This window comes from Staurois parvus, unplaced genomic scaffold (genome assembly GCF_062004578.1).
Source record: "Staurois parvus isolate SC_StPar_1 unplaced genomic scaffold, SC_StPar_1.0 ptg001381l, whole genome shotgun sequence".
Taxonomy (NCBI): domain Eukaryota; kingdom Metazoa; phylum Chordata; class Amphibia; order Anura; family Ranidae; genus Staurois; species Staurois parvus.
This window is the reverse complement of record NW_028319177.1, coordinates 947870-963765: the sequence shown is the minus strand read 5'-3', so window position 1 is coordinate 963765 and position 15896 is coordinate 947870. Positions and strand designations below refer to the sequence as shown.

Sequence of the window (15896 nt, the reverse complement as noted above, 5' to 3'; positions counted from 1 at the left end):
GGGAGGATTACACATTGTATACAGAAAGGAGACATCTCATGGTTGCAGTTACTGTACTCTGTACTGCAACACACAAAATATCCCATATTTGGCCGTCAGGTCCTTTATGTGGGAGAGTGGAGGGAGCTCAGAGATCCCCAGCAGATCACAAATGTCTGATACAGTCAGGTCCATAAATATTGGGACATCGACACAATTCTAACATTTTTGGCTCTATACACCACCACAATGGATTTGAAATGAAACGAACAAGATGAGCTTTAACTGCAGACTGTCAGCTTTAATTTGAGGGTATTTACATCCAAATCAGGTGAACGGTGTAGGAATTACAACAGTTTGCATATGTGCCTCCCACTTGTTAAGGAACCAAAAGTAATGGGACAGAATAATAATCATAAATCAAACTTTCACTTTTTAATACTTGGTTACAAATCCTTTGCAGCCAATGACAGCCTGAAGTGTGGAACGCATAGACATCACCAGACGCTGGGTGTCATCCCTGGTGATGCTCTGCCAGGCCTCTACTGCAACTGTCTTCAGTTCCTGCTTGTTCTTGGGGCATTTTCCCTTCAGTTTTGTCTTCAGCAAGTGAAATGCTCAATCGGATTCAGGTCAGGTGATGGACTTGGCCATTGCAGAACATTCCACTTCTTTGGTGGCTTTTGCAGTCTGCTTTGGGTCATTGTCCATCTGCACTGTGAAGCGTCCAATGAGTTGTGAAGCATTTGGCTGAATATGAGCCGATAATATTCCCGAAACACTTCACAATTCATCCGGCTGCTTCTGTCAGCAGTCACATCATCAATAAATACAAGAGAAGCAGTTCCATTGGCAGCCATACATGCCCACGCCATGACACTACCACCACCATGATCACTGATGAGGTGGTATGCGACGGATCATGAGCAGTTCCTTCTCCATACTCTTCTCTTCCCATCACTCTGGTACAAGTTGATGTCGGTCTCATCTGTCCATAGGATGTTGTTCCAGAACTGTGAAGGCTTTTTTACATGTCGTTTGGCAAACTCTAATCTGGCCTTCCTGTGTTTGAGGCTCACCAATGGTTTCCATCTTGTGGTGAACCCTCTGTATTCACTCTGGTGAAGTCTTCTCTTGATTGGTGACTTTGACACACATACACCTACCTCCTGGAGGGTGTTCTTGATCTGGCCAACTGTTGTGAAGGGTGTTTTCTTCACCAGGGAAAGAATTCTTCGCTCATCCACCACAGTTGTTTTCCGTGGTCTTCCGGGTCTTTTGGTGTTGCTGAGCTCACCGGTGCGTTCCTTCTTTTTAAGAATGTTCCAAACAGTTGTTTTGGCCACGCCTAATGTTTTTGCTATCTCTCTGATGGGTTTGTTTTGTTTTTTCAGCCTAATGATGGCTTCACTGATAGTGACAGCTCTTTGGATCTCATCTTGAGAGTTGACAGCAATGGATTCCAAATGCAAATAGCACACTTGAAATGAACTCTGGACCTTTTATCTGCTCATTGTAATTGGGATAATGAGGGAATAACACACACCTGGCCATGGAACAGCTGAGAAGCCAATTGTCCCATTACTTTTGGTCCCTTAACAAGTGGGAGGCACATATGCAAACTGTTGTAATTCCTACACCGTTCACCTGATTTGGATGTAAATACCCTCAAATTAAAGCTGACAGTCTGCAGTTAAAGCACATCTTGTTTTTTTCATTTCAAATCCATTGTGGTGGTGTATAGAGCCAAAAATGTTAGAATTGTGTCCATGTCCCAATATTTATGGACCCGACTGTAGATCAATGACTTGACAATATATAAAATGTTATGTTAATGTCATGTATGCCGGCTGCCCAGACCTATACACAAGTTGTAGTCCTACAGCCAGCCAGCAGTGGAGTAGAAAGGAGACCTACAAGGTCTGACACCATGTATTACCACTAAGAGAACCTGTCACCTATAAGTGTGGCGCTACCCTCATGAGGGCTGCTTGTATGATGTCCCATTTCTATTTACTTCGGCTGACGGAATACACTGCCTGGCTGTGGGGCAAACTTCCCACTTGTTGCCTCCAATGACCAGTCTAGGGGATGTTTGTTTTTGGAGTTTGCTGGAGAACTGGGGATAGGGAAGGGGCATTGTACATGGCTCATAAGGAAACAGAACACTTTGAAAACCAATCAGATCTCAGTTGGGAAAAATCTCCTGCTGGATCTCCATTCTGACATGGACTGGGTCATGTGTTGAGAACACAAGGATGCCCCATTGTTTGATGGAAATGAAAATTGATCAACCTACAGAGGACTGAATTCAACGACACCCCGAAAATCAAAGTGAAAAAATTATGCAGCAGGTGAGTCCTTTTAACTGACGTTTCATTGCAGCAACTCAGAATGGTCCTCAGTTTGTACAGCCCCCACATGCTTGTAGGCACGTGTGACAATGTCAGGGCATGCTCCTAATGACAGATGGTGTCCTGGGGGCAGGGGTGGACTGAACTCATGGGGCCCCCAGGCAATAGGGGATAATGGGGCCCGTGTCCTTACCCAAACTCAAAAAAGCCTATGAAGAAGGTACCAGGGGCATCTCATGGGGCCCCCTACTGACCCGGGGCCATGCCCGAGCTTCCAAATGATCAGTCCGCCCCTATCTGGGGGATTTCCTCCCAGGTCTGAACCAGGGCATCACTGAGCTCCTGGACAGTCTGAGGTGCAACCTGGCGGTTGTGCATGGACCGAAACATGACATCCCAGAGGTGTTCCATTGGATTTAGGTCAGGCAAGAGTGGGGGCCATTCAATGGTATCAATTCCTTCAGCCTCCAGGAACTGCCTGCATACTCGCCACGAGGCCGGGCATTGTCTACACTAATGCAGTGGCACCAGGGTTCCTCCTGGTGCAGAGTCCCAATGGGTCCAAGGATTTCATCCCGATACCTAATAGCAGTCAGGGTACTATTGTCTAGCTTGTAGAGGTCTGTGTGCCCCTCCATGGATATGCCTCCCCAGACCATCAGTGACCCACCTCCAAACAATCATGCTCAACAATGTTACAGGCAGCATAACCTCCACAGCTTCTCCAGACCCTTTCACATGTGCTCAGGGTGAACCTGCCCCTCATGTGTGAAAAGCAAAGGGCACCAGTGGTGGACCTGCCAATTCTGGTGTTCAATGGCAAATTCCAATCCGGCTCTATGGTGCCGGGCAGTGAGCACAGGGCCCACTAGAGGAAATCGGGCCCTCAAGCCACCCTCATGAAGTCTGTTTGATCAGAGACATTTACACCAGTGGCCTGGTGGAGGTCATTTTGTAGGGCTCTGGCAGGGCTCATTCTGTTCTTCCTTGTACAAAGGAGCAGATACCAGTCCTGCTGATGGATTAAGGACCTTCTACGGCCCTGTCCAGCCCTCCTAGAGTAACTGCTCATTTCCTGGAATCTCCTCCATGCTCTTCAGACTTGCTGGAAGACAGCAAACGTTCCTGAAATGGCACATATTGATGTGCCATCCTGGAGTTGGACTGCCTGTGAAACCTCTGTAGGGTTCAGGAACGGCCTCATGCTACCAGTAGTGACACTGACCCCGGCCAAATTCAAAACTAGCATCAGAAAAGGACTAGGAAAGAAAAAAAAAAAAAAGTCAGTGGCCTCCACCTGTAAAACAATTGTCGTTTTGGGGGTCATCTCATTGTTGCCCATCTAATTCACCTATTAACACCAAAGCAGCTGAAACCAATTAACAGCCCCCTCTGCTACTTAACTGACCAGAATAATATCTCAGGAGTTTCATTAACTTGATGCTATTCTGATTAAAAAGCCTCTTGATTTTTTTGATCAGTGTAGTAGGATACTCCAAAATCAGAATTACTCACACTGAGGACATCTAGCAGATCTTAGTTGAGCACTTCTGAAGTCTTAGCTGAAGCAGATAGACTTCCCTTACTTTGTAGCAACAAGTAGTTCAGGAGTGCGCCAAGTCCTTTCTGCAGTAGTAGTTACAGGGCTGAGCTCTCAGGTATAAGCCAATCACAACAGACTGACAGCCCAAAGGTAACATAGCTGAGCAAAGTCCTCTGCAGAAGCAACAAATTGACCAGCTCTTCAGAACACTAGCCAGTGTTCCCTTTTTCCAGACCCACGCTGACCATCAAGCAGGGGAGGTAGCAAGCACAGAGTCCCCAAATTCCTCAATGTCAGTACTCACATGGATCACGGCCAGAATGGTTGCCTCCTTCCAATCATAACCCTTCATTCACGCCAGACTGAGGCTTTGGCAGACAACCCCTCAATGAACTTCCTGAAAAACCAGGGTCACTTTTTTACTTAAGGCCCTCAAGTGGACCCACCCGAGGCCACATGGCAGCGAGAGCCAGCCTTCCTTCAGCCTAGCTGATGCAATCCACTCCCAAGAAAGACACTGAACCCATGAATGGAGTCTTCTTTACATGATCAAATACCATGGAAGGAAAACTCCATTCATGGGGCAAAAGAGGACTATCCTCAAAGTCATTTCTACACCACAAAGGGGGAGATTTCCTAACACTGGAGGGTGCAAAATCTGCTGCAGCTGTGCATGGGAGCCAATCAGCTTCTACCTTCAGCTGGATCAATGAAGCTTTGACAGGAAAACCTGGAAGCTGATTGGTTTCTATGCAGAGCTGCACCAGATTCTGGACTCTCCAGGTTTAGGAATTCAACCGCAAAGTAACAATTTACATTACCTGATACACATTACATCACATGACATCATATGAGACCCCTGACATCACATGAGATGCATGACATCATATGAGACCCCTGACATCACATGAGATGCATGACATCATATGAGACCCCTGACATCACGTGAGATGCATGACATCATATGAGACCCCTGACATCACGTGAGATGCGTGACATCATATGAGACCCCTGACATCACGTGAGATGTGTGACATCATATGAGACCCCTGACATCACGTGAGATGCGTGACATCATATGAGACCCCCGACATCACGTGAGATGCATGACATCATATGAGACCCCTGACATCACATGAGATGCGTGACATCATATGAGACCCCCGACATCACATGAGATGCGTGACATCATATGAGACCCCTGACATCACATGAGACCCCTGACATCATATGAGACCCCTGACATCACATGAGACCCCTGACATCATATGAGAACCCTGACATCACGTGAGATGCATGACATCATATGAGAACAATGACATCACGTGAGATTCATGACATCATATGAGATCCCTGACATCACATGAGATGCATGACATCATATGAGACCCCTGACATCACATGAGATGCATGACATCATATGAGACCCTTGACATCACATGAGATGCATGACATCATATGAGACCCTTGACATCACATGAGATGCATGACATCATATGAGACCCCCGACATCACATGAGATGCATGACATCATATGAGACCCTTGACATCACATGAGATGCATGACATCATATGAGACCCTTGACATCACATGAGATGCATGACAGCATATGAGAACCCTGACATCACATGAGATGCATGACAGCATATGAGACCCCTGACATCACATGAGATGCATGACATCATATGAGACCCCTGACATCACACGAGATGCATGACATCATATGAGACCCCTGACATCACAGGAGATGCATGACATCATATCAGACCCCTGACATCACACGAGATGCATGACATCATATGAGACCCCTGACATCACATGAGATGCGTGACATCATATGAGACCCCTGACATCACACGAGATGCATGACATCATATGAGATCCCTGACATCACATGAGATGCATGACATCATATGAGACCCCTGACATCACATGAGATGCATGATATCATATGAGACCCCTGACATCACAGGAGATGCATGACATCATATGAGACCTCTGACATCACATGAGATGCATGACATCATATGAGACCCCTGACATCACATGAGATGCATGACATCATATGAGACCCCTGACATCACATGAGATGCATGACATCACGAGACCCCTGACATCACATGAGATGCATGACATCATATGAGACACATAAGAAACAAAAACAAAGATAAGTGACAGCAGAAAAAAGACCAAGTGCTCCATCAATTCTTGCTCTTTATTTTGTAAATTGTTTTTCTTTTGGGGTTTTTTTTACTTTTGATTTTTTATTACCTTTTTTTGTCTAGATCCATGTTTGCCCCAAGCATGTCTGAAGCCACTTACTGCTGACTGACTCACTACCTCTGCTGGAGGTCTATTCCAACCATCAACTACCCTTTCAGGAAAATATGACTTTCTAAGATGAGTTGGGAACTTTCCTCCAGTCAGTTGGAGGTCATGTCCCGTGTTCTTCATCTTGGCTTCATACTGAACATCCTGCCCTCCAGAACCTTATTCTCCCTCTTGATGTATTGAAAGGTTTTGGTCATGTCCATCCTTTCCCTTCTTTCCTCCAGACTGGACATATGAAGTTCCTGCAGTCTCTCCTGATATGTTTGATCCCTCAGACCTTTCACCATTTGTGTTCCCCGTCTCTGGACTCGTTCTATCTCATCAATATCTTTATGGAAGTGAGATCTCCAGAACTGGACACAGTATTCTAAATGAGGTCCAACTAAAGATCCATGTAGAGGACCCAGGACCTCCAATACATCACATGAGACGCATGACCTCTATATCTGGAAATGACGTGTATCATGCAGGGGTGGACTGACCGTTTGGAAACTCAGGCACTGCCTGAGGGCCCAGGGTCAGTAGGGGGCCCCATGAGATGCCCCTGGTACCTTTTTCATAGTTTTTTTTTTAGTTTGGGCAAGGACACAGGGGCCCCATGATCCCCTATTGCCCGGGGGTCCCATGATTTGTCAGTCCGCACCTGGTATCATGCAGTGTTGTGCGTTTTTTTGCTCTGTCTCACTATGTATTTTTTCTGTTGTTGTACAAATCCGTATCAGGTTACTGTTCTGTTGTATGCTGACATCTAAAGGTAGTTTGGGGCCACTACAACTTGTTTACTTTTGTGGTTTGCTATCTTCCTGTGTCCTCCCCTCCTGTTTAGTGCTAGTTTGTGTAGCCCTGGCTAGACACTCCCTGTTTATACCGTAGTCCCTCAGTCAGTGTTAGTTCTTCTCTGAGACAAAGTGCAGGAAAGTCATTGTCTTCTTATACCTCATAAGACTGGACAAGGATCCTCTGTACTGCCCTTATCTGAAGTATCATTCAATTATTGATGAGTAACCTGCCTGTAGATGTCACTAAGTCAGCAGGTGATTGTACTGTATGGGGCCCGCTGATGGCCGTCATGTTGTGGCTGGACTTGCTGCAATATGGATGATGTGCTGGTGTTGGAAACCTGAACTCCGACCCGCCATCAGAACTGGCTGCTCAATCCTATCCATGGCCACTTCAGGAGCCAAGAAGCTGTCTGACTGCAGTCGGGGTACTACACTGCGGTATATGTCAGAGCTATATAAATGTATAATAATAGTGTGTGACTGTGGGGGAGGGGACATTAGAGTGTCAGCTCCTCTGTACAGAGACTGATGGGACTGTGGGGGAGGGGACATTAGAGTGTCAGCTCCTCTATACAGAGACTGATGTGACTGTGGGGGGAGGGGACGTTAGAGCGTAAGCTCCTCTGGTACAGAGACTGATGTGACTGTGGGGGAGGGGACGTTAGAGCGTAAGCTCCTCTGGTACAGAGACTGATGTGACTGTGGGGGAGGGGACATTAGAGCATAGCTCCCCTGGTACAGAGACTGATGTGACTGTGGGGGAGGGGACGTTAGAGCGTAAGCTCCTCTGGTACAGAGACTGATGTGACTGTGGGGGAGGGGACATTAGAGCGTAAGCTCCTCTGGTACAGAGAATGATGTGACTGTGGGGGAGGGGACATTAGAGCGTAAGCTCCTCTGGTACAGAGACTGATGTGACTGCGGGGGAGGGGACATTAGAGCGTAAGCTCAGCTGGTACAGAGACTGATGTGACTGCGGGGGAGGGGACATTAGAGCGTAAGCTCCTTGGTACAGAGACTGATGTGACTGCGGGGGAGGGGACATTAGAGCGTAAGCTCCTCTGGTTCAGAGAATGATGTGACTGTGGGGGAGGGGACATTAGAGCGTAAGCTCCTCTGGTACAGAGACTGATGTGACTGTGGGGGAGGGGACAGTAGAGTGTAAGCTCCTCTGGTACAGAGACTGATGTGACTGTGGGGGAGGGGACAGTAGAGTGTAAGCTCCTCTGGTACAGAGACTGATGTGACTGTGGGGGAGGGGACATTAGAGTGTAAGCTCCTCTGGTACAGAGACTGATGTGACTGTGGGGGAGGGGACAGTAGAGTGTAAGCTCCTCTGGTACAGAGGCTGATGTGACTGTGGGGGAGGGGACATTAGAGTGTCAGCTCCTCTGGTACAGAGACTGATGTGACTGTGGGGGAGGGGACATTAGAGCGTAAGCTCCTCTGGTACAGAGACTGATGTGACTGTGGGGGAGGGGACAGTAGAGTGTAAGCTCCTCTGGTACAGAGGCTGATGTGACTGTGGGGGAGGGGACATTAGAGTGTCAGCTCCTCTGGTACAGAGAGGTGAGGCGGGAGGATGTAGAGTGTAGAGAGGAGACATTGCTGGAAGTGGCAGCAGAGGAGGTAGAGATATTCCAGTTTCTTGCGGAGTCCCATCCGGTGGTCTATGAGGTCGGAGGGGATGTCCCTGGATACTGTGAGAGAGGTCTGAAGTCGCCTTGCATGCCGAACGTGTGCCGGATGATTTCCACCATCCTTGTCCAGGCCCAGATGACCATTACGGGATATTATATACACAACTGCGCTTTTAAATTGCGCTTCCGGTGAGTGCAAGCACATTATCAGTTCCTGCCACGGATTTCACCGACACGGATCACATAATTGCTGGACTTTATATATATGTCAAAAATCACTCAAGTCACTTTATATTTATTAATTTATTCACTTTGCTGCTGCGTCATCACGTCATCAGGGGCACGGAAATCGCATACCGCCCATAGCCAGGGGCACGGAAATCGCATACCGCCCACAGCCAGGGGCACGGAAGTCACATACCGCCCACAGCCAGGGGCACGGAAGTCACATACCGCCCATAGCCAGGGGCACGGAAATCACATACCGCCTATAGCCAGGGGCACGGAAGTCACATACCGCCCACAGCCAGGGGCACGGAAGTCACATACCGCCTATAGCCAGGGGCACGGAAATCACATACCGCCCATAGCCGGGGGCACGGAAGTCACATACCGCCTATAGCCAGGGGCACGGAAATCACATACCGCCCATAGCCAGGGGCACGGAAATCACATACCGCCTATAGCCAGGGGCACGGAAGTCACATACCGCCCACAGCCAGGGGCACGGAAGTCACATACCGCCTATAGCCAGGGGCACGGAAATCACATACCGCCCATAGCCGGGGGCACGGAAATCACATACCGCCCATAGCCAGGGGCACGGAAATCACATACCGCCCATAGCCAGGGGCACGGAAATCACATACCGCCTATAGCCAGGGGCACGGAAGTCGCATACCGCCTATAGCCAGGGGCACGGAAGTCACATACCGCCCACAGCCAGGGGCACGGAAGTCACATACCGCCTATAGCCAGGGGCACGGAAATCACATACCGCCCATAGCCGGGGGCACGGAAATCACATACCGCCCATAGCCGGGGGCACGGATGGGGGGATGGGGGGATGGGACATGTCCTCCAACTGACTGGAGGAAAGTTCCCAACTCATCTTAGAAAGTCATATTTTCCTGAAAGGGTAGTTGATGGTTGGAATAGACCTCCAGCAGAGGTAGTGAGTCAGTCAGCAGTAAGTGGCTTCAGACATGCTTGGGGCAAACATGGATCTAGACAAAAAAAAGTAAAAGTAAAAATAAAATCAAAAGTAAATAACCCCCAAAAATAAAATAAATGCAGAAAAAAAAGAGTCAGAGTTGATGGAGCACTTGGTCTTTTTTCTGCATCTCATATGATGTCATGCATCTCATGTGATGTCAAGGGTCTCATATGATGTCATGCATCTCATGTGATGTCGGGGGTCTCATATGATGTCATGCATCTCATGTGATGTCAAGGGTCTCATATGATGTCATGCATCTCATGTGATGTCAAGGGTCTCATATGATGTCATGCATCTCATGTGATGTCAGGGGTCTCATATGATGTCATGCATCTCATGTGATGTCAGGGATCTCATATGATGTCATGCATCTCACGTGATGTCAGAGTTCTCATATGATGTCATGCATCTCATGTGATGTCAGGGGTCTCATATGATGTCAGGGGTCTCATGTGATGTCAGGGGTCTCATATGATGTCACGCATCTCATGTGATGTCGGGGGTCTCATATGATGTCACGCATCTCATGTGATGTCAGGGGTCTCATATGATGTCATGCATCTCACGTGATGTCGGGGGTCTCATATGATGTCACGCATCTCACGTGATGTCAGGGGTCTCATATGATGTCACACATCTCACGTGATGTCAGGGGTCTCATATGATGTCACACATCTCACGTGATGTCAGGGGTCTCATATGATGTCATGCATCTCACGTGATGTCAGGGGTCTCATATGATGTCATGCATCTCACGTGATGTCAAGGGTCTCATATGATGTCACGCATCTCACGTGATGTCAGGGGTCTCATATGATGTCACGCATCTCACGTGATGTCAGGGGTCTCATATGATGTCATGCATCTCACGTGATGTCAAGGGTCTCATATGATGTCATGCATCTCATGTGATGTCAGGGGTCTCATATGATGTCATGCATCTCATGTGATGTCAGGGGTCTCACATGATGTAATGTGTATCAGGTAATGTAAATTGTTACTTTGCGGTTGAATTCCTAAACCTGGAGAGTCCAGAATCTGGTGCAGCTCTGCATAGAAACCAATCAGCTTCCAGGTTTCCCTGTCAAAGCTTCATTGAAGCAGCTGAAGGTAGAAGCTGATTGGCTCCCATGCACAGCTGCAGCAGATTTTGCACTCTCCAGTGTTAGGAAATCTCCCCCTTTGTGGTGTAGAAATGACGTTGAGGATAGTCCTCTTTTGCCCCCTTGCTGTTTGTGGTGAGTGGTGACATCCCAGCAGAGTGACGATGGACGACCCATGCTCAGTCACAGCGGATCCACATTTCATTCATTCTCTGTAATGAGCGGTTCTGGAACAATTGTCAGTCCAGGGAGCAGTGGGCGGAGTGATCCCTCCCTCCTGACTGGCTCCACCCTCAGCAGACCTCCTATATAAGAAGAAGTAGAAGAGCAGCTGATCACAAGTGTCTCTGATAAGGAAGCAGGATGGCAGATGCTGTGAGTATGAGCACTGGTGGAAGCTGCAAGAGCTGAGCGAATGGCTCCTGTGGGGGATGGTTGGTGTAGTGTGGTGGGTAATGGTGAGTATTGGTTTGCTTGGTTTGCTTGGTGTGGACACAAGTTGGTGTTGGGCTGGTTTGATGTGGGTGGTGGAGGTATATGTATGAGCACTGGTGGAAGCTGCAAGAGCTGAGCAAATGGCTTCTGTAGGTAGTGGTGGGTGTAGTGGTTGGTATACGTTTCCTTGGGGTGGACATGGGTTGGTGTTGGGTTATTGGGTATAGGAAGTTATGGGTCTACTTCTGGTTATTGTTTGTGTACGATTGAGAAATATGGATCATGCTGATAGGGTGACTTGATGTGAGCAGTTGGTGGTGTGGGTCAGTATTTTAGTTCTTGTCCATCTATTTCTTTAGGGTGGGATGTATGTGTATTGGTGTCCTGGCACAGAGCTATGTCTGCCTTCCTGGGTATTCTTAGTATTGGGCATATACTGGAATGGCTCAGACCCTCTTCTCCTCCACACTTGCCCATAGTGGCTCATTATTTCCATGCCTTCCCCTGGTGTGATTATATTAACCATTTGCTGTGCAGTCTTATAAATGGTCCGGTTCTGGGATGTGACATGTCCATCCGCTCTGGGTTAATCCATTGGTGCCATATTAACTCTTTCCATGCAGGATGGAAGCTGGGGGTGGGAAGGGGGTAGGGTGGATACGCCAGACCAGATATTTGATGCACACACAGGGGCGGACTGACAACTCATAGGGCCCTGGGCAATAGGGGATCATGGGGCCCCTGTGTCCTTGCCCAAACTAAAAAAAAAAAAAAACTGTGAAAAAGGTACCAGGGGCATCTCATGGGGCCCCCTACTGACTCCAGGCCTTTGGGCAGTGCCTGAGTTTCCAAATGCACAGTCCGCCCATGTGCACACATGATGACTAACTTGCTGACCAAAATTCATAATTCAAATACATAATTACTAAACATGAATGCTGGGCAGGCCTTGGCACCATCCGGCTGTCTGTAGATGGGACTATACCTTATAAAGGTCTGGGCAGCCGGCATACATGATATGAATGTTAGAGAAAATGTATATATTGTCATGTCATTGATGTGTTATTAGACATTTGTGATCTGCTGGGGATGTCTGAGCTCCTCCACTCTCCCACAAAGTGCTGCCACCCACAGAAATCCCAAACTTGTTCTGAGTGCAACCATCAGATGTCTCTCCTGTCTATAAATGGTGTAATAATCCCCCCCCCCCCCCATTATACAGGGAGTAATAATTCTCTAATTTCTCCCATACAGACTTTTACCTTTTACAACATCGGCCTCAAACTTGGTCACTCCGTGGAGGTGAAGGGCTTCATTCCGGAGGACTGTGAAGTGTAAGTCACGGTTCCATCCTCAGCTACTTATTATACAATAGATGTCTGCTCTCTGTATAATTTGCCTGAAGTTTACCTTGCAGAAGCAGGAAAGTGTTCCATGTACAGTACATCCTACTGACCCCTACACGCTGGGAATTCAGCATGTGTGGTCCCTCAAATGCCTGACATCAGATTGTTTTGCTCACAGCAAATTTAGCTCAAATGTTTGTTTCATTGACACAATTTCACCATATGAAATGCCAGCTGACATTGATCTCTCTCCTCCTGGACCTCACCAAACTGTATAGCTGCAGGCACTGTGGAGGAATTTATCCTCCATCTACATTAAAGAGCTTCATCACTACTGCTTATCTAGCTAGAGGTCCAATGGCAAGAGGGAGTGAAAGGGCACAAAGTAGTAGTGACTTCTCGGCTCCCCCTCCTAGCAGTGACACCTTAGCCCAGTTCACCCTTCTCCCTCCAACAACAGTGACCCAACAGCTCAGATCACCCTTCTCCCTCTCTATTTGGATTGTACACGGTCATTCAAGTCTGGTCTCAACCTCTCTGCATGCCCATCCCAACACACACGTTCCTGCTTTAAAAATGGCTGTGTATAAGTGGGTGCTGCAGTGACTGTCGGCTGGAACTGAACACATGCCTGATGAGGGGGTCCTGCAAGTCTTCAAAATGTCGCTTTGCTGTAACTATGTAATCATCCATTAAAATGTTTGGACCCACATTGGTGATGCTTGCTGTGCTGGTGACATCCTCCCAGACTTGAATGACTTCACTATTTCTCGTCAACTTTCAGGAGAAATTGCTCCACAGTGGCTGCAACTACAATTGTCAGTGAGGGATTTTGGGATTTTCTCAGTGAGTAGTTACTACACTTTTTTTTTTTTTTTTTTTTTTTTTAATTTAGACAACCGTCTGTCCATATCTAGGCTACAAGTTCACTTTATGTACTCTTGGCATAGAGGATTACCAGGGCCCCATGTTTTTATGCAAACTGTCAGTTTTAGTCTACAAAAACATTGATATTTTGACTTGGGTGGCAGAAGTACCTCTGATTCACATGGGTACCACAGGTGAATGACTCGAGTACTATATCTGACAAGAACTGAGCAGAATTTGTGTTTTTCTGTCTTTCTAGGTTTGTCATAAATTTGGGAACAGATGAGAAGAATCTTGTGCTACACTTTTGTCCTCGCTTTAACAATGTTGGAGACCAGCTCACGGTGATCTTGAACTCAAAGGTGGACGGTGTCTGGGGAGAAGAGCAGAGGGAAAGCTTCTTCCCCTTCGCGCAAGGATCAGACACCACAGTATGTCTACAATGGGAAGGGCAGGAAAAATGGTGGATGGGGCAAAGTGGCATCACTGTTCATATTGGACACATCAGTCTCTAAAAGATGCAGTAATTGCTATAATAGGTCACTCCTTCAGCTCATTCAATGAAGGATGAGACCCTTCCACATGGGAAGATGCAATGGATTCCATCATGCTGCCATTGATATACCACCTAGCAAATGGTTACTGTTGGTAACATTAATGGTGGTCAGATATTGGCTTAGATATTGGCTTGCAAAATGTTACATGAAAACATTTTCCAAGCCAATATCTTTCTATTTTGTGTTATTGATGTTATGCATATTGGATGATTTATTTTAGGAAAACGAGGGAATGGGGATAAGTAAATCCCTGACAACGACTCTGTAAAGGGCTCACTTGAGCCATGGCTAGGACAAATGTGTATTGGGGCCCCTGGAAGGGGAGATTAAAATTTGACACAGAATCCTATGGAACAGAGCCTCAGAGCACGTTCATGGTTCTAATACATGGCATGTGTAGATGTTGTATAGCTTGTGTGGCACACAGCAGCCTCTCCACCATTGGCCCCAGTGGAACCATTGAACCATTTTGATCTCTGGGAAAGCCTTGCTTAAACCAATTTCAGTCTGTAACCAATTTCCAGTGGTGGTCAAAATGCCACTCTTGCAGGCAGTGAAAAGGATGTGTCCTGAAGCTGGCTTCACAAAGTTGTGTTGGGGGCAGGGGCAGACTGACCATTTGGGAACTTGGGCACTGCCTGGGGTCAGTTGTGGGCCCCATGAGATGCCCCTGGTACCTTTCATAGGCTTTTAGTGTGGGCAAGGATAAAGGGGCTCCACGATCCCCCTATTGCCCCAGGGTCCCATGAGTTGTCAGTCTGCCCCTGGTTGGGGTCCAAAAATAGCCAGGTACCATCAAATGGGAGCCTAATTGGCCAACTCTAGTACCCCCATAGAAACCTCTGAAGGAACCCTGGGTGAGAATAGCTGGCAGACCCAGACTCCAAACTGGCCAAAAGCTATTGATCTGAGGGCTCCAGTCATTGGTCTAGATGACAGACCGTCCTCAGACTGTTACTAAAACCTTGCAGTGCAGAAGCACATCCTTCCATTATTCCTTTCCATTAGCAATTTTCTGTAACACAAGAAGAATGCAGAAGATGAGCTTCATGCACATATCTCCTTATGGAAAGATTTTTAGTTTGAATATTTTGGTGATAGTGTTGGCTTGCTGGACTATAAAGGTCAGTCTTTTGTATCTACAGCTGACACTGCCATCTTTTCTTACAGGTTTCCTTCTTGTTTGAGCAAGACAAGATCACCATACAATTGCCTACAGGAAATCCTTTCACATTTCCAGTCCGCTTTCCCATAGAGGAGATCTCTTGCTTGCAGGTGGAACACCTCCGGCTCAAGTCCATCACACTGAAATGAAGAATCTGCAATAGAGGAGCCACCTCTCCCACGTGTCCATATCCCGGCTCTTGTGAAATGGCCATAATGGATGGAGAGAAATGTTATCCTGTCTTGTACCCTTCTCCTTCCAATCTGCCTCCTTGCTGCTCATGTAGCCATACATTGTGCTTTGCTCAGATCACTTGCTAGAAATGAATTTCATCCACATTTCAAATAAAATCCAATGAGCTCTATTGTGTCTGATCAATCTTATTATTGAGCACTAAACTGACTCTGTATTCATTGCTGTAGTCTATAGCGCCCTCCTGCTGGAGGTTGGTTGCATTACTTCTAGGCTGCATTCACACTTGAGCCGCTTGTAGCTTCAAGTTCCAAAAAGCTCAAACTTGAGGTGAAGAAAAATCTTTCTTTGGTGTCTGTTTTACACACAGAGGCACCATAGA

The 15896-nt window shown here is 47.2% G+C and overlaps 1 protein-coding gene across 1 annotated transcript; it reads left to right on the top strand.

Annotated features, from left to right (window-relative positions):
- Window positions 1-11299: 11299 nt before the first annotated feature.
- Window positions 11300-15686, top strand: LOC149436315 (galectin-1-like). The gene is made up of 4 exons (XM_089661770.1): window positions 11300-11327; window positions 12642-12721; window positions 13860-14031; window positions 15328-15686. The coding sequence occupies exons 1-4, from the start codon at window positions 11316-11318 to the stop codon at window positions 15469-15471; spliced, it is 408 nt and encodes a 135-aa protein (XP_089517896.1). The 5' UTR covers window positions 11300-11315; the 3' UTR covers window positions 15472-15686.
- The last annotated feature ends 210 nt before the right edge of the window (window positions 15687-15896 follow it).

Coding starts and splice junctions, on each gene's coding strand:
- LOC149436315 (XM_089661770.1), top strand. Junction 12,722..13,859: donor ATTCCGGAGGACTGTGAAGT/GTAAGTCACGGT, acceptor CTGTCTTTCTAG/GTTTGTCATAAATTTGGGAA. Junction 14,032..15,327: donor CGCAAGGATCAGACACCACA/GTATGTCTACAA, acceptor CTTTTCTTACAG/GTTTCCTTCTTGTTTGAGCA.